This window comes from Lutjanus erythropterus, chromosome 24 (assembly GCF_056507025.1).
Source record: "Lutjanus erythropterus isolate fLutEry1 chromosome 24, fLutEry1.hap2, whole genome shotgun sequence".
NCBI classification, from domain to species: domain Eukaryota; kingdom Metazoa; phylum Chordata; class Actinopteri; order Lutjaniformes; family Lutjanidae; genus Lutjanus; species Lutjanus erythropterus.
This window is the reverse complement of record NC_139340.1, coordinates 1,028,626-1,052,098: the sequence shown is the minus strand read 5'-3', so window position 1 is coordinate 1,052,098 and position 23,473 is coordinate 1,028,626. Positions and strand designations below refer to the sequence as shown.

The window sequence follows — 23,473 nt, the reverse complement described above, 5'->3', positions numbered from 1 at the left end:
TGAGTTTGCAGGTCTGTATTCAGTAATCAGAAAATAACAATAAGAATACCCTTAAAGTACAACAACAGCAATAAAAATGCTGATTTTTCAAAAAAGGAAACAATAACATACAAGATTTTTTAAATTGTAATTAAGCACACAGTCTTCTGCACTTGCAGTCAAAAATTTAATAACACAATTTTGATGTCTCCAGTATTAATCTACAATGGACAGAGAATAATAAAAATAATGAAAAAACATTCAAAGAAGACCTGTCCAAACTTTTGATTTTTACTGTATTTAAGTAAAAATGTTGTATGGAAGGCTGCTGAGAAGTAGCAGTATTCTGTTTCAAGGCTAATAATTGACAATACCCAATACCTAATACCATTTAAGGTGGTATTGGAGGCATTTCCAATACTGTATCAGTATCACAACAACCCTAAAATTAACACTAAATAAATTATATTGAGTATGATCACTTTAAGAATCAACTGTTCATGTGTTGCACATAATGAGAGACTGATTCAAGACCAGGATAGTCTATAAAAGTAGACATTAATGGTGTCATTGGGAGGTACATGAAGTAATTTATCTAATGAATTTCATTTTAAAGGAGTCATATCATGCAAAACTCACTTTTCCATTGCTTCCATTGATTTAGAACATTTTGTTTTTTCTTTAGAGTATTACACCCAACCAAGAACAATACAATAGATACAACATAATTGGTAATTGGTTTCTGATAATTTGGAACCTCAATGGAAAGGTAAGTAGTACCTTTAGTACCTGAGTAAGTAGTAGTGGGCAGTTGGTATAAAACAGAGCAGCCAATAAAACAGGTTTTTCAGAAAATGTGAATCTCCACTACCACTTGATAATAACCATCATTAATACATGATTGATAGTTAATTAAACTTTAGTTAACAGTTATTTTAATGTTAACAAACATACAAATAATGCTTAACTATTATTATAAACACTTTATCATAAAGAAATTACAAAGTTTTATAAGGATCAGTTGCAACTTTATAAGGGCTATCTAAATAATGTTTACAGATGCACTACACAGTATTTATTAACCATTTACAAAGTATTATAAATATCATTTGCTACTTTACAATATCCATCCACATAATGTTTACAGACAACACATTTTCACTCCCAAATTGTCAAATATGGCAGTTTGGTCAGTGGACCTATGATTTTAGTTCTGCAACTGCGATTGAGTTAGCAATAATAGATATGCCATGTCCAGCTAGACTTTCAAAATAAGGTAAAATAAAAACTGCTTGGATAGGTTTAGGAAACGCAAATAATTTTGGTAATCTTAGGAAAAGATCATACTTTGGGTTAACATAAGTGCGTTACTTACAGAAGGTCACATACATAGCATACATAAGTTCCATCATAAGATTATCTCTTGCAACTTTATAACAGCAATCCAAATAAGGTTTATAGACAGTTGACAAACTATTTGTTGACCATTAACAAATATCTGGTCCATCTCTCATTTTTAAAGATTTCTTAAAGCTTTACAAATCATTTGGCAATCATGAACAAATACTTAATATAGTACATAAAATGTTAAATGCGTACAACAATAAACTGTTTACTAATTTAATCCAAATGTTATTGTGGCCATCTCAGCTGAGATATATTTAAAATTGATATATATTACACAAACTAATGTTAACATTAATTACAATATTACTAATATTTAGTTTGTTTACATAGAAATAATAAATAACTTCAGTTTAATTAATTATCAGTTTGCCATTTAGTAATTACAATAAAACATTACCAAAATGGGCTCAAAAGGCATTTCTACAGGTTCATTCCACTGTTTCCACTGCTCTCATCAGCACAATGTTTTTTTTTCATATGAGTGAGCTGAGTGACTCTTTCATCACAAACACTGCTACTAAATCGTTTCTCTCCTGTGTGGACAGTCAGGTGCTGTCTCATATTTCCCCTATCTGCAAATCTTTTACCACAAAGTGAACAACTAAAAGGTTTCTCCCCTGTGTGAAGAATCAAGTGTTGTCTCAGATTTCCCTTCTCTCCAAATCTTTTGCCGCAAACTGAACAACTATATGGTTTCTCCCCTGTATGCATTCTCATGTGTCTGGACAAATTGCTTCTGCGACTAAAATTTGCTTTACAAACTGAGCATGTGAAAGGTTTTTCTCCTGTATGAACTTTTAAGTGAGAGGTCAAATTTGAGCTTTGAGTGAGTCTTATGCCACACACAGGACAACTGAAGGGTTTCTCCCCTGTGTGAATTCTCATGTGCCTCACAACCTCTCCACTCTGATGAAAAGTCTTTTTACAAACTGAACATGTGTAAGGTTTTTCTCCTGTGTGAACTCTTAAGTGTGAGATGAGGGTTGAGCTTTGTGCAAGTCTTAAGCCACAGACAGGACAAATGAAGGGTTTCTCCCCTGTGTGGCTTCTCATGTGCTTCACAACATATTCTCTCCGTTGAAATGTTTTTTTACAAACTGAGCAGCTGAAACATTTTCCTTCTGTGTGAAGTTTCATATGAGTTGCTAATGAGTTTCTCCGGGGGTATGTTTTACCACAAACTGAGCAGCTATATGATTTCACTCCAGTTTGGATTCCATTGTGTCCCTTGTGTCCAAAGCTTGTAGCACATTCATAGGAGCTAACTGACATTTTTCCAGTATTACCCTCCATGTTACTTACAAGAACTTCATTGTTTTGCAAAGGGTTTAAACCTGACTGAGGTTCCCTGGTCTCATCCAAATGACGACTGTCATTAGTCTCAGGTTCAAAGGAGAGTGATGTCTTGTCCTGAGAAGCTGGTTCTAAATGACTATCTGAATTAAAATTCCTGGTTGGTTCTGATCCTCCACAGTCCTCTCCTCCTTGATGAAGCTGTGAAGACTCATAGCCAACACAATGATGTTTTTTGAGCTGATAAGGCCGAATGAAACTTTTGCCACAAATCCTGCAGCTGAATGGTTTCTCCCCTGTGTGGAGCGCCATGTGGCGTGTCAGGTGTATCTTTTGTATAAATCTTTTACTACAAACTGAACAACTAAATGGTTTCTCTCCTGTGTGAGTTCTCATGTGAGTCCTCAGATTTGAGTTTTGACTGAATTGTTTACTGCACTCTGGGCAGCTAAATGATTTCTCACCAGTATTACATCCACTCTTATTCTTCAAAAAGTTTAAACCTGACTGAGGTTCACTAGTCTTCTTCCAATCATCACTGTCATCGGTGTCAGGTTCAGAAAAGTCTAAAGTCTTGTAATGACTATCTGGTTGTAAATGTCTATCTGGAATAATGTTACAGACTGGTTCTGATGTGCCACAGTCCTCTCCATCAGGTTCTTCTTTCATCTGTTCAGTTTGGTCTTGATGAAGCTGTGAGGACTGAGATTTCTCTTCATCATCTTCTTCACTCTTCACAGGGACAGGAGTGAATGTGAACTTGATGATATTGTCATCCTTCAAGTCTCGAAGCTGCTCTCCCTTCTGACTGGTCCACAGTTCCTCCTGTTCCTCTTTAATATCTGGTGGGTCCTCCTGGTCCAGACTTGGGCTCCACTCCTGCTTCTCTGGGAGATCCTCTTCCTTACACACCAACAGCAGCTGGATATCTGAGGAGAAAAAGTAAATACGTGCACGTTTTAGAAAACTAATTTCTTGTTACCATTTAAACCACTGACACTACTACTTAAATGTGGATAAATGTTTCGGTTTTTGTAAAACATTCAGTCATTCAATCAAAGTAACAAATTACTAAGTAACAGATATTACTGAAGCTCCGATTAACATGTCAATTGTATGATCTATTTTAGCTGATTATCGACATCCAAATCAGTCTCTGAATGTGTCATTGTTTTGTTTTTTTAAATGTATATGCTTTACATTAAACATAACCCATGAAATAAGAATTATCAATCTCACATCATTCATTATGTATCAATATTTATTATTATTATTAACTATTGTCACACCAGGTCATTTAAACTTAGTGACAGTTTTGTGCACCACAGCTCTCATCTAAAGTCACTAACACTGCGCTGATCCTGGGACAGTGGGCAGGCTTAGTTACAACTATGCTAACAAGATGATGAAAAAGTCAAATCTCTGGAATAACTTGAAAATTTGTGATGGTGAGCCCCAAAAAGTCAAGTGCCCAAGGAAACTGGTAAAGGCGACAGTGCTACTGCAAAATAGTGTTGAGAGGGAACTTGGGGGAAGACTTGCATGTCAGGAGGCGAGCCCTGGCATGAAAATGGTTAAATCACAACAAAAAAGACAACAGCTGCTAGCTTGTCTACATTCATATCACTAGCATCCCAGGCCTTTGTCATTTTCAACATGTAGGTTGCAGCTCGTGGTTGTTGTTACCAGAGTAAAAATGTAGATAGGGGATGCTGTGATACAGACAGAAAGCAAACAACCAATGGCAGGCTTAAACTTGCAGTGTGCAACTGGTGGGTCAGACTAACTGAAAACTGATGTTTCAACCACAGGCAAAAACAATCCATATGATGCTGTAGTTTCATTTATTGCAAAAAACATGAGGCCCATCAATATCATAGACGGTCAACAATTCAAACAACTGATCAACACGCTGGAAATAGGACTCTGCCCATGCAGGACTGACAGCAAGACACACTGGCATATGGGACAAAATATGCAGAGCCTTATCTGAAAGTGCTTGGCCTTCAGCTTCACAACAGACATATGGACCAGTCAACAAATAAATGGAGGCATACATGTTGGTGACGGCTCGTTAGATCAGTGATGAATGAAAAATGGAGAGCTTTGTTTTGGAGACTCTTGCCACAGGAAGAGGCACTGTGGGGGAAAGTTATAGGCCTGTGCAGTGCTGGATTCCAGATTACAGCAATGAAACAAGACCTGGTAGACCACACTGTGGCAGCTGGAAGGTGAGTCAGACTTGTGGCAAAAGTGCAAAAACAACCACTGCATTATATGAAAACAGAAGGTCCTGATTCAACACGTTGGTACTCAGCATACTTCATGCGGGAGAGCCTTTTGCAAACAAACGTGGCTCATTTCAGCAATCCTGTCTGACCCACGTTACCAAAAATGCTAACCAAACATTAAACCTGACGACAGACCAGTGAGCCATGACAGAAGAAACCACTACTATCATCAAACCTTTTATAACCCTCACTGAGCTCCTGTACCAGAGAAAGAAAGATGTTTTAAAAAAAAAAAACTCATCTCAAGAGTGCAAGAGGATGTCACCAAAACACTGAAAAGTAAACTGGTGGAAGAAAATGAAAAAATGAAAGGAGGTTTTGAGTAACAAGACATAAATAAATGAGGCCAGTGTCTTTCATGCAGTCACCGACCCCCACTTCAAGCAATCAAATTGGTTGTTCAACGAAGAAAAGGATGGGTGTACAAGGAGATGACCACTTTTGCTGAGCACCTGGTCACATATTGACAACAAGAGACATGTACGTTGAAGACGAGGAAGGAGACGTTGCCTTAACTGTGCCGCAAAAGTGACAAAAGACTGATAACGAGTGAGAAATGGAGCTCCTCTTGCCCATGGACAACAAAGCACCCCAATGAGAAGTGACTGTTACATCAATGAAGGATCTGGAGGACTTTTTAAAAAGACAGTGCACCTGACTGGTGTGAATGTCATTTGGTACCACATTGGTTTAAATTGTTTTCGACATGAATGTAATGAATGTAATGTCTTTACCTAGTTTTTCTCACTGTGTGAAAGCTCCAGTCTCAAACATCGCAAAATGAATTAAGAGTAACTGTCTGTTTGGGTTTACAATCCTCCTTAGGGGCATCACAATTCAGTTTGACTTTTAAGGTCAGGATTCTATTCAAGCACAGATGCCTATGCCATTATTAAGACGACTGAATCTTGATTTGTACTGATCAACAGATCATTGGCTCTGTGCTTTGACACTGTCATCATCATTTTCAAACTTTTCTGTAAAAAGGTCATCTATATGGTATCAAATGTGATATAACACTCAGGAAGCTACCCTGTGTTGTCTTTGAAGGACTGTTCCTTTTCTCCAGACACTGCATGTAGGCACAGGTGAAGAGAAAAAAAATACCAGTACAGTAACAGATTATGCCTTTGATTTTGATACTGACATTGAAAGCACATTTCAATCGATTTTCAATTTAATATATAAACTGGGACAACCCTAATGTTTCCCCAATCAACTAAAACTGGCCAGGGATTTTACTGTATAAAATAATATTTATTGCCACCACTGCTTCATAATTTTAAGAAATGTCATAAAGTTACATTACTCTGCAGAGCTATCCGCTCCACTGAACTCCACTAATTTAGCAGCTATGAGTCGTTGCGATTTTTTTCACTGTGGCAGAAAAACAAAATTCGTGTTGAATAGGGGGGAATAAATAAAAAGAAAATTAATAAAAAAGGAACAGACAAAGAGCAGAGAAAGCAAAGCAAAAAAATAAATACTTGATTCATTGATTCATCTTCTGTAACCGCTTATTCCCAAAGGGTCGCGGGCTGCTGGAGTCTATCCCAACTGACATTGGGCGAGAGGCTGTGTATGTGTCAGCCCAGTTCATCACAGGGCTGACACATAGACAGACAACCACTCACACTCACATTCACACCTACGGGCAATTTAGAGTCACCAATTAACCTGCATGCATGTCTTTGGACTGTGGGAGGAAGCCAGAGAACCCGGAGAGAACCCACGCAGACACGAGGAGAACATGCAAACTCCACACAGAAAGGCCCTGCCCCAGGGAGCTGGGGTATCGAACTCAGGACCTTCTTGCTGTGAGGCGGCAGCAGCATCCTATCCAGATGTTTGCTAATTTTTAGCTTATGTCTTTATATACTATATAAGGGGCCAGCCTTTCTCAGCTGCCCCCAGACCCTACAGCGGTGGCTAGCTGTTGTTCGCCATTATTCAGTCACCCAGCTAGAACAGCCTCCAGACCCAGAAGAAGGGGGCCTGTCCTTGTGAGAAGACTAATCCTTTTTCTCTAGCAGAAAAATCTAATCATCATCAAATATAATCAATCATCTAATCAGCATGGCTTCGACCTCTACAGGCTGTTACACACAGGTGCAGTTAGGCTGTGGGTGCACCCACACCTTTGGGTGATGCTGTCATAAATCACAGGTTTGAACTGTTTCCATAGGCATTGGCAATATACTGATATTATACTGATATTGGATATGAGTCCACATATCGTTTTAGATTTTGGATATTGTTAATATATGGAATCAGTGTTGTTCTGGTTTTAAATCCTGCATTGTAGTAAAAGTTTAATTTGATCTGAACTTAACCTACTGTTCTAGCTGTTCTGTTATTTGCCTTTATCCACTGAGTCATTATATCCACATTACTAATGATAATTTATCAAAAATGTTCTTTTGTCAATACTAATACTAAGACCATCTACAATAGTGTCACAATATTAACACAGGCACTTGGTGAAAAATACTGTGATATTTGATTTTGTCAATATTACCCTGTGCTATTTTGGGTAGTTAAATCTAAATCTTATATCCTTTATGAGATCATCACTATTTGAGAATTTCCAGTACTTTTTACTATAAAAAACTATACTGTGCATGGCAGCATAGACTAAAATTATTGCGATATTGTCCAGTTCTATACTTAATATATAGTTAATATTCAACAGTACATAAAGTAAATAAAATTAGCTAAACTTAAAACATATACAGCAGTAACAACATGCAACATATAGCTACATTGCAGCAGTGATTGAAATAAAGGATGTGAACACTTCTTCCACAACAGTTGTTTTTCAGTTTAAAGTGAGAATAACAATCGATGTACAAACCTGCTCTGTGTAACCAGAATTGAGGGCCCAGTAGTTTGCGCGACATTTTTGCAAATTTGCCGCAAATATTCCTTCAGAAACACTCCGATAAAAACATTTGGTCACGCTGATGTGCGTTGTGTTGCTAAATTAAAGTACGTCCGAGCCTGTCTACTTATAGCTAGCGAGCTCCGCTAACCTAATTAACTTCGTAGGACACCAGGGTATAATTCAGATGTTAAACATTTTCAAATAAAGCGAGCAGCACGGAGTCTATTCGGGCAGGTCTAGCTGAACATTTAGACATTCTGTCTCAGTGAAAAATACAATTAAGTCTCCAATGAAGCTACTCCAACTAGCATTGCGCGGCCGACTTCCGTTTCCCTCTTCTTCTCTCGGTTTACTGGCGGATTACAAACAGCTGTGAGGTGCATACCGCCACCTACTGTACAAGCCTAACGTTACCGTATGTCTTAAATTCTACCCACCAGCCTTGAGTTACCAAAAGCGTTTTTTAAAAAGAAGAAAAAGCAACTATTACCCCTTCTCCTTCTTTTTCTCCTACCCTCTTAAAGCCTCTGTAACCCAATAATAAAAAAAACCTGAACTTTATTTGCAACAGCATTTGACATTTGTATATATGAAATTTGGTAATGATGTAAATGAGAAATTCAAATCTCTATCAGGAAATCTCTGTAGGAAAAGAAAATCTATGGATCTCAATAAGTTCTGTATGGTCTCACAAGTATAAAATAGGTGTTCAGTAGTTTTTTTATTTATGTTACACAGGTGACAATTATCTACATCAAATGTAATTTTTTAATAAATTCATTTGAAGGGTATAATTCATCTAAAGTTTTAAAATATATTTCTTTGTATTTAGGAGGAATTGGGAATTTTAAGAATTTTGTTCTGATAGCAATTTTGTAGCTTTTTTGATAGTATATTTTAAAGTATTTACCAAGTGCTGTTAAACAGAGCAAGGAATTATTAACACAGCTTTTCTAAACATCCCAGTTTTATTTTGGTTGCTTACATTATTATACTTTGCACACAAAAACAAAATAATTTCACAAAGACCAAAAACTACCAGGGTCAAAATTATAAGCCCCCCCCAATGCTAATCGTCTCCACAAACTCACCAGACTGCTTTTGCATTATCGCCAGGTTTATTCTAACTTGAAAGAAAATTAATCAAACTCACCAAAAATATACTGATTCATCTTTCCACTGTTCCAATAACCACCAACTCTGGTTTGGTCAAAATAAATTCTTAATTAATGGTGTAAAGGAGCCCAGAGAGTGCAGCACAGGTGATACTGGCCAGTGTGTGCAGCCTTGGGAGAGAGGCTCTGCAGGCCCACTGATTTTATGTCATTTTTCTGACTGTGTGAATTATATGTTATATTTTCACATCATAAATGATGAAGAAAGGCATTAAAACGTGAGTCTAACTGATAAAACATACTTATGTAGGCTCATTCAGGAATTTAGTGTGGCATACTACAATGAAAAAAGCAAACCAGTGAATCGTTGAATATGTGTATCGGACATCCAAATCTGATTCAACTAGAGAAAATCTTAGTCGGGGACAACCCTACTTTTTACACTCACAGATGTACTTTACATGAGGATTTTTTGTCATTAAAGCTCAAGCACCTAGGTGCCAAGGCTCAATGGTCCATATCACAGAAGGTGCAAGGAACCTACATTTTTTGTAGAGATTATTATTATTTTTATTTTTCCCATGAAAATTCTTGAAAACAAAAATTATGCTTGTGAGCTTTTATCTTGACATGGCAGTAGCAAATTGAGAGTTTGTTGTATTTCTAATGTTGTTTTGTGAGTGGACCCCAAGAAGACTAGTAACCACAAGCTAATGGGGATCCGACTAAAGAATAAAGAATAAAGAATAAAGAGAGGGAAGTAGAAATATTCCCATGTTTCATGAAGACACAGAAGTTTGTCAAATAAAAAGCAGCCCTTGCAGAATGATTTACATAGATGTCTGAAAACAGGTGGGCAAACATATTGTGCAGACATACCAAAAGGCCTCTGGAACCATACCTTAAACCCAACAGGAAGTTAGCCATTTTGAATTTTGAGTCCATTTTTAGTGCTTTTTTTTGCCATATATGGGCATTGTATTTTAACGAACTCTTCCTAGAGACTTAGCCAGAACAACTTCATATGTGGTCAGTCTAATCATACGACATTTGTGATGCTAAAGTATGAACCTTTTTTGGTTTTGTTGAAACCAATGGCATCACATGGTGACATGGCATCACATTTCCATCAAATTTTTGTTGTTGTTGTAACTCAAATATACATAATTGAATTTGACCAAATATATATATACATACATATATATCAGCTCAAAGCCAGCACATGGTACCATCAAGTGCAGCATATACCAATGTGATGCACTATCCCCCCTGCTGTTCTGCATAGTCAGATCATCTCAAAGACTATGGTTGGATGACTACATGGATGACATCAAACTGTATGCCAGGAATGAGTGGGACATCGACTCACTGATCCACATCACCAGGATCTACAGCAGTGACATCAGAATGTCATTCAGGCTACAGAATTGTGGTTGGATGGTATCAAAGCCATGCCATCAACACATACAAGGAAAAGATGGAGGCTGCTGATATCATAATAAATGCAGTCAAAAGGAAAACAGTAAAAGTTGGCACTTGGCACCATTTGTCCGTTTGCTTTGGCGGTCACATCTCTGCGACCGGCATGACTTTTCCTACAACCTGATGTACAATTTGTATATGTAGAGTGAACACTGTGGCCGTGGGCACGAGTTTAAAAGACAATTTCTAGATAATTTAAGGGCTGCTCTCCATTCTAGCGATGACATCACCCACTATAGCTCTAATGATTGCATGCAATACACACCCATTATAAAGTCTGAAATGGACTGAAAATCTCACAAAATTAAAACTATGATTTCGTTAAAATTGTTGTACTTAGGACAATGCTGTTCACTGTGAATGAAGGCCACAGTCTGGTGAACCGTTCAAACTTTGAGTGACTTTTCTACGTTAAAGGATGGCGAAGCCACATGGTGTCAAAGAGAGGTCATTTTTGAGTGTTTTTCACAAAAATCCCATTCACTTTGAATGGGAAATTTTCTGCACTGTTTTGCGATTTTTGTGGAATCAGTTTAGCGAAATGTTAAAAGTCAAAGCACACTTGTCTCGAATTTTCCACACGTTTTGATGTGTTTTTTGTGTACATGCTCCAATGGTGCAGGACTAGTTACGGACCGAAAATCTGGAGGAAGAAAAAAAATAATAATGTTCCTTGCAGAATTCACACCCAACAATAATAATAATAATAATGATAATAATAATAATAATAATAATAATAATAATAATAATAATAATAATAATAATGAATGAAGAGAAGAACATAAGGTTGTGAATGCTTGCTTGCAGCATTTACACCCAATAAGAAGCATAAGTATAGCGGATAATATATAGTGTGCCTTTGTGCATTGCACATCAGGCACACTGAATAAGGATGGCGGATTATTTATAGTTTGCACACTGAATTCAAAATCTTACATGTTTACACCTAAAGATGATACTGAGATACCAAACAATCTCATTGACCTCATCTACAAAAAGTCACCACTGTCACTGTTTCCTTGCCATCCAAGGAGAAACTGATGGTGATCTGACATATCCTAGTCCACTGTTGACCAATACTGAGGAACAGTCTTGGCTGTCAGTGCACATTTCATGGATTCCACATAGGATTTTTGTATTTTCCTCACATTCATTCAAGGGACCCATTGTTTATAAATCACAGTCTTATACGTGTGTGCACGTGGATCAGCCTCACATCTCACCCTCTATACGCCCAAATTCAACCATAAATGGTCAATGCAAAGCACCTCCTGGATGTTGATGCATAGTAATAAACTGCTGGCTGATGGTTAATTATAGTCATTTAAGGCAACAACCACGAGGAAACCCATGAAAATGAATTTATCTGACACATAAATCACATCAGACACATAAAGGTTAGTTATATCTTCCTGCAAACACTTGCATGCTGACAGGTGAGCTGCCTTCTACAACCAATGATGACAATAGAATGGCTCCTTCTGCACTCAAGAGTTGGTAATGTGGTAATGGCCTGATATATAAAAATGTGCATAAGATTCCTGTCAAAAGGTTGCAACACAGAAGTACTTGGGCACAAAAGTATTTATATATTTAGATTTATACTATAGTGGGCACACACATCCCACACCAGTTTCACTTTTTAAGTTCCATCCAACCTAAAATGTGCCACATCTTTTGTGAATCACGTAAAACCATCAATGAAATGCCCATAATTAATGTTCATTTATACTGACAGCATTAATACAACAAATGCTAATAAAAAGGCTAAAATAATAATAATAATTCAAACTGAGGTCAGTGGTGCAGCAGCTAAGCAGTTTTGTGCAGCCTGCGCTAGGGTTGGGTGAGGTCTTCCCAATTGCCAAATGATGATGTTGTGGTGGAAAATCTGAAAATGAAAACAGGCACGAAGACCAAGATTGCCTTTGTGGTGTTTTAATAGAGCTTTGCAAAGGATCAGTACACAGTCACACAGAGTGTAAAAGGAACGGATAATGAGTCAAGAATGTAAATCTGTCTTATAGGGTTAGGAGATGGAGGAGGTTGAGTCAGGATGGACCTGAAGTGCTTATCAGGAGTCAGGATGTGATTGTGTTATCAGAAGTTCTTGTTCCAAAGGGAGAACAGCTGTGTGTTGAAGGACTAGTAACCAATTAGTGTCTCACAAATCATGAGAACTGACTATGAGGAATAAAATATAGTTCAGCATATATTTTACCACTACAATGTCCAAAGTGAAACATCACAATGGATGATATTGTTGCTGGGTCTAAAATTGTCTTCATCTGAGTGCCACATGTCCATAACTTAGCTGTTTTTAATAAGGAAATAATAAACATGACATAGAGCTGTAGTACAATGTACAGTAGCAGCAGCATTTTTATTTTCTATCAAACATGTCAAATCTTCATGGCATCACAATGCTACAATGGATGAGGGCTGAAAACACCACAAAAAAGCCATAAAAACACATATTAAAATAAAAAATCAATATACCAGAATATATGAAAATATGCACTCATAGTTGCCCAACTGAGAAGTCAAAAACAATGTCCCACCGTTCACCTAATTATATATGAGAATAAAAAATTGATAATCACAAAACCTATTTGAGAGTTTGTACAACTATTACTGCAGTACCAACCTATAACAAAATTATATTCTTATTCTAACTATTAAAAACATTTAATTTAAATGAACTCTGGTATTTTTGCCATAATCAGAATAGATATACTGAGATAATTGCAGGGTAATATGTATATTGATGTTGTCCAAATTAAAGTTGCTGGTGTACACTAGGGTCCATCATAATACCCTGCATATAGGCCCATTGCAACTACTTTACACTACTGACATTCTGTATGTAATGGTTTTGGTTTGCAACATTATAACCTGAGTTAGGCTATACATGAGATAGAAATAATTTTTTGTAATGGGCTGGTAATGGAGTGATAAAAATACTGCATAACATCTATACTAAAAACATGAAGCACAACTTATTTTGTTTCAACAAGCACCACTGCTTCACTTACTTTTCATTTACATTTACTGTGCTGCTCTCCCCCAACACAAATGTTTTTTTAAAGTGTAAACCCGAGTGAATTTTTTATGACAAATGCTACAACTAAATGGTTTCTCCCCTGTGTGGACATACATGTGTGTTCTTAGATGTCCTTTTCCTGTAAATCCTTTACCACAAACTGAACAACTAAATGGTTTCTCCTCTGAGTGGACTATCATGTGTTCTCTCAACCGCCCCTTTCGTGCAAATTCTTTACCACAAACTGCACAACTAATTGGTTTTTCCCCAGTATGAATTCTCATGTGTATTGCCAAATTGTCCTTGCTAGTATAATGTGATTTACAAACTGGACAAGTGAAAAGGTTTTTTCCTATATGAACTCCTAAGTGTGAAGTCAGTTTATAACTTTGTGAAAATCCTTTACCACAGATAGAACAAGTGAAGGGTTTCTCCCCTGTGTGGACAATCAAATGTCGTCTCAGAGTCCCCTTTCGTGCAAATTTTATGCCACAGACAGAACAACTGAAGGGTTTCTCCCCTGTATGGATTCTCATATGCTGTTTCAAATTTTCTTTATGCGTGAATCTTTTGCCACAGACAGAACAACTGAAAGGTTTCTCTCCTGTGTGTATTCTCATGTGGTTCACAACATGGGCACTCTGTTGAAAAGTTTTTTTACAAACTGAGCAGCTGAAACATTTTCCTTCTGTATGAATTTTCATATGAACCCTCAAGGAGTCTCTTCGAAGGTATCCTTTGCCACAAACTGAGCAACTAAATGATTTTACTTCTGTTAGGCTTTCATTGTTTTTCTGCAGCTCTCCCTTATGGCCAAAGCTTGTAGCACATTCAGAAGAGTTAACTGATGTATTCCCAGTATTAACCTCCATATCACTTTCAGGTTCTTCATTGTTTTGCAAATGGTTTAAACCTGACTGAGATTCACTGGTATTCTCCCAATCACAACTATCATCAGTCTCAGGTTCAGAGGAGTCTGACAGCTCATCATGAGAAGCTGGATGTAAATGACTATCTGGATTAAGATTCCTGGCTGATTCCGATTCTCCGGAGTCCTCTCCATCAACTTCTGTTTTCATCTGTTCCACTTGTATTAGATGAAGCTGTGAGGACTGAGTTTTCTCTTCATGTTCTTCATCACTCTTCACAGCGATAGAATTGAATGTGAACTTGATGATATTAGCCTCCCCCAGTCCTTGAAGTTGCACTACTTCCTCACCAATCCTTAGTTCTTCCTGTTCCTCTTTAATGAGTGGCAGCTCAGGTGGGTCCTCCTGGTCCGTACTAGGGCTCCACTCTTGCTGCTCAAGAGGATCATCGTCTTCACTCACCAACAGCAGCTGGAGGTCTGTGGAGAAAAATGAAATATACAATAAATGCACATGTTACAAGACTTTCCAAACATACTTTTTTTTTTATTGTGGTCAAGCCGTGCTTCACCTGATTTCTTTCATGTCTGACATATTCTACAAATAGACATCGAATCTGTAGTGGAAAGTGTACATGCCGACCAATATACCTGTCGACCATCATTATTGGCTGGGAATTTGGCCTGATATTGTCCAATCACACGGAAAGCACAGCATATGCTGTCTGATATGTGCATATGTGAAAACCTTTAACCAAACATAATGTGGATTGTTTTATGTGTTAGCTTTATAGGCAGCATTCTGTGTATTTTCGATCATTTTTCTTAATTCATATTTCATATATACATTATTCTGTATTTCTGGTGTTTTTTCTTTCGAGGGCTCATTGCAAAAATGTCTGCAAAGCAATACACAAACTTGTCGCTTAAGATGAATGTTTTCAACATGTGCTTTTTTCTGGCACTTAATAGACTGTTGCCTGCCATGCTGTATTAAAGGAACAATGTGTAATTATGGGAATTTATTGACATAAATGGAATATATTATACATAAGTATGTTATTTATTAATTTCACTCAATATAAACTCATAATCTGTATGTTTGCGTTGCCTTAGAAATAGTCATTTATAGTTACATAGGGAGCAGGTTGCCTTTTACGTGGCTGTCATATTTTCTGCAGCTACGCAGAGCAGACGCATTACGTAAACTCTGTAGCGTAAATATGGAGGACAAAGAGGACAGGCAACGGTGTTTACTGGCAAACTATCTTGTTTTCTGAAGGCTGACAACCACAGTTTTGACCAGTGGATGATCATAGTTGTTATTTACCACAAGAAGAAGAAGAAGCAGACTGTGAACTCTTGTTCTCAAAGAAGCGAAAACATGAAGATATCAAACTGCTGCACGATAGGAGACAGCAGAAAACAAGGACTAACACTCGTGTGGCGTTTACCACATGGAAATCACTGATGAAGAACTGTTTTCACAGTAACACCGAAGTTGCCTCTTTTCTGCTGGACAGGTAGTTCATTCTACACATGTAATTGCACTTAATTATGAGATACCTTTAGCTAATGATACAACATGGCCACAGGCATAACACTAATGACTCACACAAGTAACGTGTTTGTCCCCTGTTTCTGTCAAAATGTGTTTGTTACCAAGATCGTAATTTTGTATGTTGTTTCAAAAGTATGATCAGGAGCTGAAACATCCAGTTACCAAGATTAACTCACAGCTGCTCGAAGTTATTGTCTATAAACATGAAGAGTTAATGTGGCTGTAGCTGACTGCTGGTTTATGAGTTATAGCTATAATTTACTGTGGTTATGTTTGTCCAGGTGAGCCATTCCTCTCAGCACCATTGAATGCAACAGGATGTATTACAGGTGTGTGTGACTGTGTCACATAGCCCATATTTTCTTAATGTTTCTGCAGCTATGACAAACGTCCTGTAACATTACCTCCTATGAAGGGAAAACCTCTTCATGTCACAACTCCAGCTTTATCTACCATCGACACTGCTTCTAGTGGGACAGACAGGTAAGTCATCACAGTGAAATAGCGGGGCTGTCCTCACAGGTTTGATTATCAACAAAACAGCGCTGATAAAAAGGTTTTTCATTAATAGTTTGTGTTTAATGTTATATCTCCATATGTGTCATGTAGAGAAAATGCTGTGGTTATTTTTTTTATTACTATATTACTTGTTATTCTCTTATATTCACTATTCCTGAGCAGTCCTCATTTGAACTGCTGGCAGCTATGCTTTGTGGACCTGCACCCACTATTTTAGCTATCCTGTATAGACCACCTAAGCCCTCGAGTATTTTTATTTCTGAACTCTTAGCAGTCTCATCTACCCTTAGCGAAATATCTACTAATATTATTCTAATGGGGGATTTTAATGTCTATTTTGATAACTCAGACAATACTTTTACTAATGACTTTAAAGCAATGATGGACTGCTTCAACTTAACTCGATACATCCAATTTAAAACCCATAGCAAGGGCCATATCTTGGATTTAGTCTGTTGCTCTGGTGTCATACCATTTAATATTACCCCTGCCGAGTTACCCATCTCAGACCACAAAGCTGTACTATTCAATACCAATCTGTTGCTCAGTAAATCTAAGGTGCACCGTATCATTTCATACCGCAATATCAGAAATGTTAACCCCAGAGACCTTACCAGTTTAATTACCTCATACCCAGTTCCAGGCCCCTCCTCCTCACTCTTGGATCTCATGGACTATTACAATTCTACTTTATCCTCCACGCTTGATACCCTAGCCCCTCTGAAAACAAGACTTGTCTCTTTCACCCATACTGCTCCCTGGTATACGGCTGAACTACGCCAGCTCAAGACGCTAGGCCGGCACCTCAAGAGGCTTTATAACAAGACTGGACTTGTCATTCATAAACAAATGTATCTTGATCACATACTCCATTACAAGAATGCACTCTCAACAGCCAAAACTTCTTATTGATACAGGCGAAAGAAAGACCAGAACCATCTTCTCCACAGTGAAACGTCTGCTCAACCCACCAGAAACCAGCATGTACAATAACCTCTCCAGTGAACATTGCTCCACTTTTCTGCAGTTCCTCAATTCCAAAATCACCACAATTCATGAGCAACTGACCTCCGAAAACACGAAGCACACTGATCTGCCATCTGCAAAAGCCCCTGAACTGCCCCCATCAACTGCCCTATGTGAGTTCATGCTGCCAATGGAAAATCACATCCTTAGACTCATAACCCAGTCCAATACTTCCACATGCCAACGGGATCCAATGCCCACAACCCTTGTTAAAGCATGTCTGCCCTCCATCATCCCTCTGACAACCTCCATCATCAGCTCCTCTTTGTCCACTGGTACAGTTCCTCCCTCGCTGAAAGCTGCCTTAATCAAACAAACACTGAAAAAACCTGGACTTGACTCTACAGATCAGAACAACTACCGGCCCATATCTAATCTTCCATTCATCTCCAAAATCATTGAGAAAGTAGTTGCACTCCAACTTCAAAGCTACCTCGAAAACAATAACCTCTTTGAACAGTTCCAATCAGGCTTCCGCACTAAACACAGCACAGAAACTGCCCTGGTCAAGATCACCAACGCCCTCCTCCTGGCAGCTGATTCTGGTCAGCTCTCTCTCCTCATCCTCCTAGACCAGGGTTGTCAAACTCATTTTGGTTCAGGGGCCACATACAGACCAATTTGATCTCAAGTGGGCCAGACCAGTAAAATTAAAGCGTAATCTATCGATTATTCTGCAGATTAATCGAGTAATCAGATAAGAAATATTGCATGTTCTGCATTTTTTTCTATTACATTACTTTTGCTTTATTTAAAAACAATGGTAATATACAAAAGAGAAGATAAGACAGGTCTATTAAATGAACAACTATAAATTGCTAAAGTAAAAATACTCAGTAAAGTAACTTTACTTTTACTGTAGATTTACTTTTACTCTTTTTACTTTACTTTTTACTTTCTTTTTCAAGTACAAAGGTAAAAGTAAAGGTAGTAATGTCTGCAGAAACCACAAACAGAAGAGTGAACTAACTCTTTTAACTGAAACAGTCACCAGAATGTTTTATTAACATGTTAAAATCACAACATTTTTCTTCTGGAGCAGGAAAGACGCTCCCAGACCCCCAGAGGACAGGGGATGCCACCTTTTTCTCCTCTTATAAGTTTGCAGGTCTGTATTTAGTAATCAGAAATTAACAATAAGTATACCCTTAAAGTACAACAAAAGCAATAAAAATGTTGATTTTTCAAAAAAGGAAACAATAACATACAAGATTTTTTAAATTGTAATTAGGTATTTTTACATTGTGATATTAAGTGCTTTTACTTAAGAAAATAGGTATTTTTTCCATCACAGCAGGTCAGTGATCAGTGTTTAATACCCCTGTTATAGATCATAATTGTTTAAACATTGTTTTTCTGGATCATAACAAACACGCAGACACAGACACTACAGCTGCTCCAGTTCATGACAAGTTGACTTTTTAAGAGATTCGTGGTTCTTCACAGGACAGTGAAGCTACAAACATGATTTTACAGAACATGATTCATTGTTGAAGATTTAACTACCCAACTGTATATAAAGTACAACAAATTTTAGTGTAACCATAAACATCTACAGCAGTAAAATGCAGCAACCATTAATGCAGCCTAAAGCTGCAAAAATTAATTTTTACTGCATTATTAAATTAATTGCCAACCACTTCAAAAATCAACAAATCAGTTTGAGTATTTATTTTAAAGAAAAGTCTAAATCCTTTTTTCCAGCTTCTTAATTGTGAATGTTCTTTCTTTCTTTACTCCACTACGACAGTAAACTGAATACTTTAGGATTGTGTGTAAAACATGTTGAGAACGTCAACGTCAAACACTGAACAACATTTTCATTAAAACATTAAAACTAACAACTATTAATGGTTTAATTAAGAAAACAATTAACCAATTAATCAACTATGAAAAATCATTAGTTGCTGTATTATTAATCTAAAAACATCATATACAATCTTGATGGTGAAACACTGACAGAGAGCATTTTATTGTACAATGACAATTAATTTACTCTTAATACCTTAAGTGTATTTTTCTGATAATACTTACAATTTTTACCTTAGTAAAGTTCTAAATGCAAGACTTTTCTTTGCAGTTGAATATTGTAGTATTTCAGACAAAGGGTACTTAATACTTCTTCCATCACCGCTGGTTCCCCAGCCAGTGTTCAAGATTAACTGGTGATTGAATGAACTGGTGATATTCCCATGCATTAGACAGATGTGCCGCTGGCGTGGCTTTAAGTTTTAATAGAATAATAAGCTTCTGGAAACACTGGCGCCATTCTATACCCAGTATCAGATCCACCAAAATTAAATCATTAACATAGGCAACAGATCAGCTCTGGTACAAAAAAACACATTAGCGGATCAACTGGAGTCTGAATTAACTTGTGATACTCCTCTCCGTTAGGCTGTGGCTGCGATGGCGATCTCAGGACTCGAATTTCTTGATTCAGAAGTTAGAAAAATGCATCACAAAAACGTTCCTATAGGTTACTGTGTTATATATTACTTATTTTTAAATAGTGTTTCTACGTTGTTGTTTCCCTACATTCACAGTGGTGACTGTGTAGGTGACTGTGTCGATACCTGTTCAAAACACTGCAAATGCCAGTAGCGATAAGGAGTTTACAACTTCTCCTGTTGTTAGTCTAATATGTGTATAAAATATCTTTATCTGATCCATTGGAGAACTGGATAGAGTTCCATACAATCTATGAGAGGAACATGAAGTCTGAGGTAAGCTGTTTTACACCAAGCGCACACATAGTGTGCACATACCTGTTAGCATTAGCTGTGTTAAAAGTGTGACAGTGTCCCATCCAGGTTAACTTGTGATATAACATTGATCATGTTTTATATTAAAGGTCACAGATACTAGTGTCCGTCATCACTACAGTATTCTAGTCAACCCCCTTTTTCACCCAGATTAGACTGTTAACTCTCATTTTGCAAGTAGCTACAGACAGGATTCACACACGTATTGAAAACTAAGGTGTTTTGAAGCATGGAGCAGTCAATAAAAGTTCATTTTCAGTACCATAACTTTGTGGGTTGTTGAGGAGTTTGGACAGTGATTCTAGAGCAGTAGACAGAGAGAGTTGCTAGTGTGATAGCGTGTTGATTGTGACAGTGATTGTCCATGTGAGTGACAGTAAGTGAGTAACTGAGGTGTACTCATGTCAATTTGTGAGAGGCTGTTGTGCCAGTTTGTCTGTGGCAGTGTGGTTTACACACTGGTTCCAAAGGAGAGCTTGGTGTAAAACAGCTTACCTCAGTCTGCATGTTCCTCTCATATTGTATGGAACTATGGCAAGCTGTTTTAACATTTAATAGCTAGCCTGGATATGTATTGCAAATATCTGTAATTCAATTCTTCCTAATCAAAAATAACATTTCAGATATCATGATATCACCATAACATTCTTACCAGGACAAATGACGTCACTTTTCCCATTCATGTGTATGGGGTTTGTCATTACAGATATCTACATCTGAATTATCTTAGGCTGAAGATATCTTGAACTGGAATTATGACTAGTCAAAATTATGTTGTAGATATCTCTAACTGGAATTAGGGATAGTCGTAACTCAGATGTAGATATCTGCAATGTGTAATGTGTATATCTGCAACTTAATTATGACTATCTGTAATGACAAACCACATACACATGAATGGGGAAAAGTGATGTCCTTAGTCCTAGTAAGAATGACATTGAGAATATCTGAAATGACAATTGGGTATAGGAAGAATGACGTTGTGGATATCTGAAATGTTATTTTTGAGTAGGAAGAACTGAATTATGAATATCTGCAATACATATCCAGCCTAGCTATTGAATGTTAAAACTGCTTGCCATAATAGATCTCTATCCTGTTCTCCAATGGATCAGATAAAGATATTTTATATACATATTAGACTAACAACAGGAGAAGTTGTAAACTTCTTATCGCTAGCATCTGAAGCTTATTATTCTGTTAAAACTTAGAAGCCACACCAGCGGCACATCTGTCTAATGCATGGGAATATCACCAGTTAATCCGGAACACCGGTCAGTAAGAATGATAACTGAAATGTACAAACCTGCTCGGTGTAACCTGACTCCAGTATTGAAAGCAGTGTCCAGTAGTTTGCGTGACATTTTCACAAATTCAGAGAAACTTTTCCTCCAGACGCAGTCCGGTAAAACAGTTCGGTCACTCTAATGTGCGCTGTTTTGCTAAATTAGATTATGTTTACGTCCGTCTATTTCCTGTTAGCGAACAAAGTAAACTTCATCAGCTTCTTACGGCCCGAACAGATAATTCAGATGTTAAACATTTAAAAATAATGGGAACAGCACTGAGTCCATTCAGACAGCTGTAGCTGAACAATTGGACATTTTGGGTCCTACACTACAGTTTAGTTTCTATCGAAGCTACTAAAACTACCACTGTGAGGCCGAGTTCCGTCTCCGTCTATTTCCTGTTAGCGAGATAAGCTAACTTCCTTTAACATTTTTGGCTGGACGAGATGAGTCTGGGGCGAACCATCCCGAAAGTTTACACACAGTCCACGTCAACAAATTTATCCAGATATACAGGCTGTGGTCGTTCACTTAAAAAAGTCGCCAAGGTAGCCACGGTAAGAGCTCTTCTTCTTCTTCTTCTTCTTCTTCTTCTTCTTCTTCTTCTTCTTCTTCTTCTTCGTGGTGTTTATGGCGGTTGGCAAACAACGTTATGGTGCATTACCGCCACCAACTGGTATGGAGTGTTTCTTCTTCTTCTTCTTCTTCTTCTTCTTCTTCTTGTTCTTCTTCTTCTTTTTGGATTTTAATGGCGGTTGGCAACAAGCGTATTAGGTGTTTTACCGCCACCTTCTGCTCCGGAGTGTGGATTAGAGATTAAATTCTATTATGTAATCTAGTACATCTAGTAAATTCAAAAAGACTCTAGTGCAGATTGGCAGATTCATCAAAACGGTAAGTGCTCTTGCCTCAGGTCTCTTCTTCTTCTTTGAAATTTGTCTTCTTCTTCTTTTGTTTAAATGGCGGGCTACAAACCAACGTTAAAGGTGCATTCCGCCACCTACTTTACACTGGATTCATTTCATGAATCAAAAAAAACAATCATATTCTGGACATTAAACCTGTTTCATATATGTACTTAAGTAAAGCCCTTTGAACCTGTACCTGACTGACTCAATCCTAATTCTAGGAGCCCTTAATGCTCCATTCCCTTCCCATTTTGACCACACTGTCCTTCAACCGTTTCCTTTCTGTAATGAATTTCCTACATCCAAACAGAACATGTTCGACAGTTTCCCTTCATCCACAAGTTTCACATTGATCTGATTCTCTTTCTTATGATAAACGACGTATCATTTAATCCTGTGTCCTAGTCTTATCCTAGTGAAACTGACATTTTCTTTTTTCGACATTTTACTCTATACCTTTTTACTCTGACAGACTTTTGAATTTTATGATAGTCCCTACCCTCTGTAAATTCAGTAAAAGCAAATATAATAAAAGATCTTCTTGAGGGGTTTCTCCTGATTATATATTTGACAGGGTTGGTGTTGATGGGTTTTTTTAAACATGTTTTTATATATTTTGCTGCATGTTTTAGATAATTTGTTTATTGTGTTTTTAAGTTGCTGTGTTGATGGCTTTAATCAGAAGTTTTATTGGATTGTGTTTTATTGTATAGTGTGATTATTTTTGCATGCAGTGTTGTTTTTCCCTTCTGTGCCTGAAAGCAATGGACACTGACCAAACCCCAGGCAACAATTAGCGGATGAGCAACAGGTGTGCCGTGCTGGAAACTGAAAAAATGAAAATGGAAGCAGCATGGAGCGACCACGTAGAGCCAGCCAAGACAGCAGTGACCCGATGGAAGACACAGCTTAGACGACAAAGACACTGGAGCCTGAAGCGCAGTTGCTTGTACCCGTTTGGCAGGAATACTCCAGCCTAGGTCGGTAGTGTGGCTACCGCCCAGGAAAACTGTGAGAATTTGTTAACCTTGTTTACGATGGAT

General features: G+C 37.6%; 1 protein-coding gene and 1 pseudogene across 2 annotated transcripts; both read right to left on the bottom strand.

The window, feature by feature from the left end:
* Positions 1-776: 776 nt before the first annotated feature.
* On the bottom strand, positions 777-8,195 carry LOC146304467 (uncharacterized). Its single transcript, XM_084713547.1, has 2 exons — positions 7,825-8,195; positions 777-3,608 (listed from the first exon to the last, which is right to left on the bottom strand). The coding sequence occupies exons 1-2, from the start codon at positions 7,868-7,870 to the stop codon at positions 1,807-1,809; spliced, it is 1,848 nt and encodes a 615-aa protein (XP_084569673.1). The 5' UTR covers positions 7,871-8,195; the 3' UTR covers positions 777-1,806.
* Positions 8,196-12,373: 4,178 nt separating this feature from the next.
* LOC146304466 (uncharacterized) lies at positions 12,374-22,130 on the bottom strand (annotated as a pseudogene). The gene is made up of 2 exons (XR_014769266.1): positions 21,540-22,130; positions 12,374-14,842 (listed from the first exon to the last, which is right to left on the bottom strand). The product of XR_014769266.1 is annotated as an uncharacterized LOC146304466 (transcript).
* Positions 22,131-23,473: the final 1,343 nt, after the last annotated feature.

Coding starts and splice junctions, on each gene's coding strand:
- LOC146304467 (XM_084713547.1), bottom strand. CDS start 7,870: ATGTCGCGCAAACTACTGGGCCCTCAATTCTGGTTACACAGAGCAG. Junction 3,609..7,824: donor ATTCTGGTTACACAGAGCAG/GTTTGTACATCG, acceptor TTTTCTCCTCAG/ATATCCAGCTGCTGTTGGTG.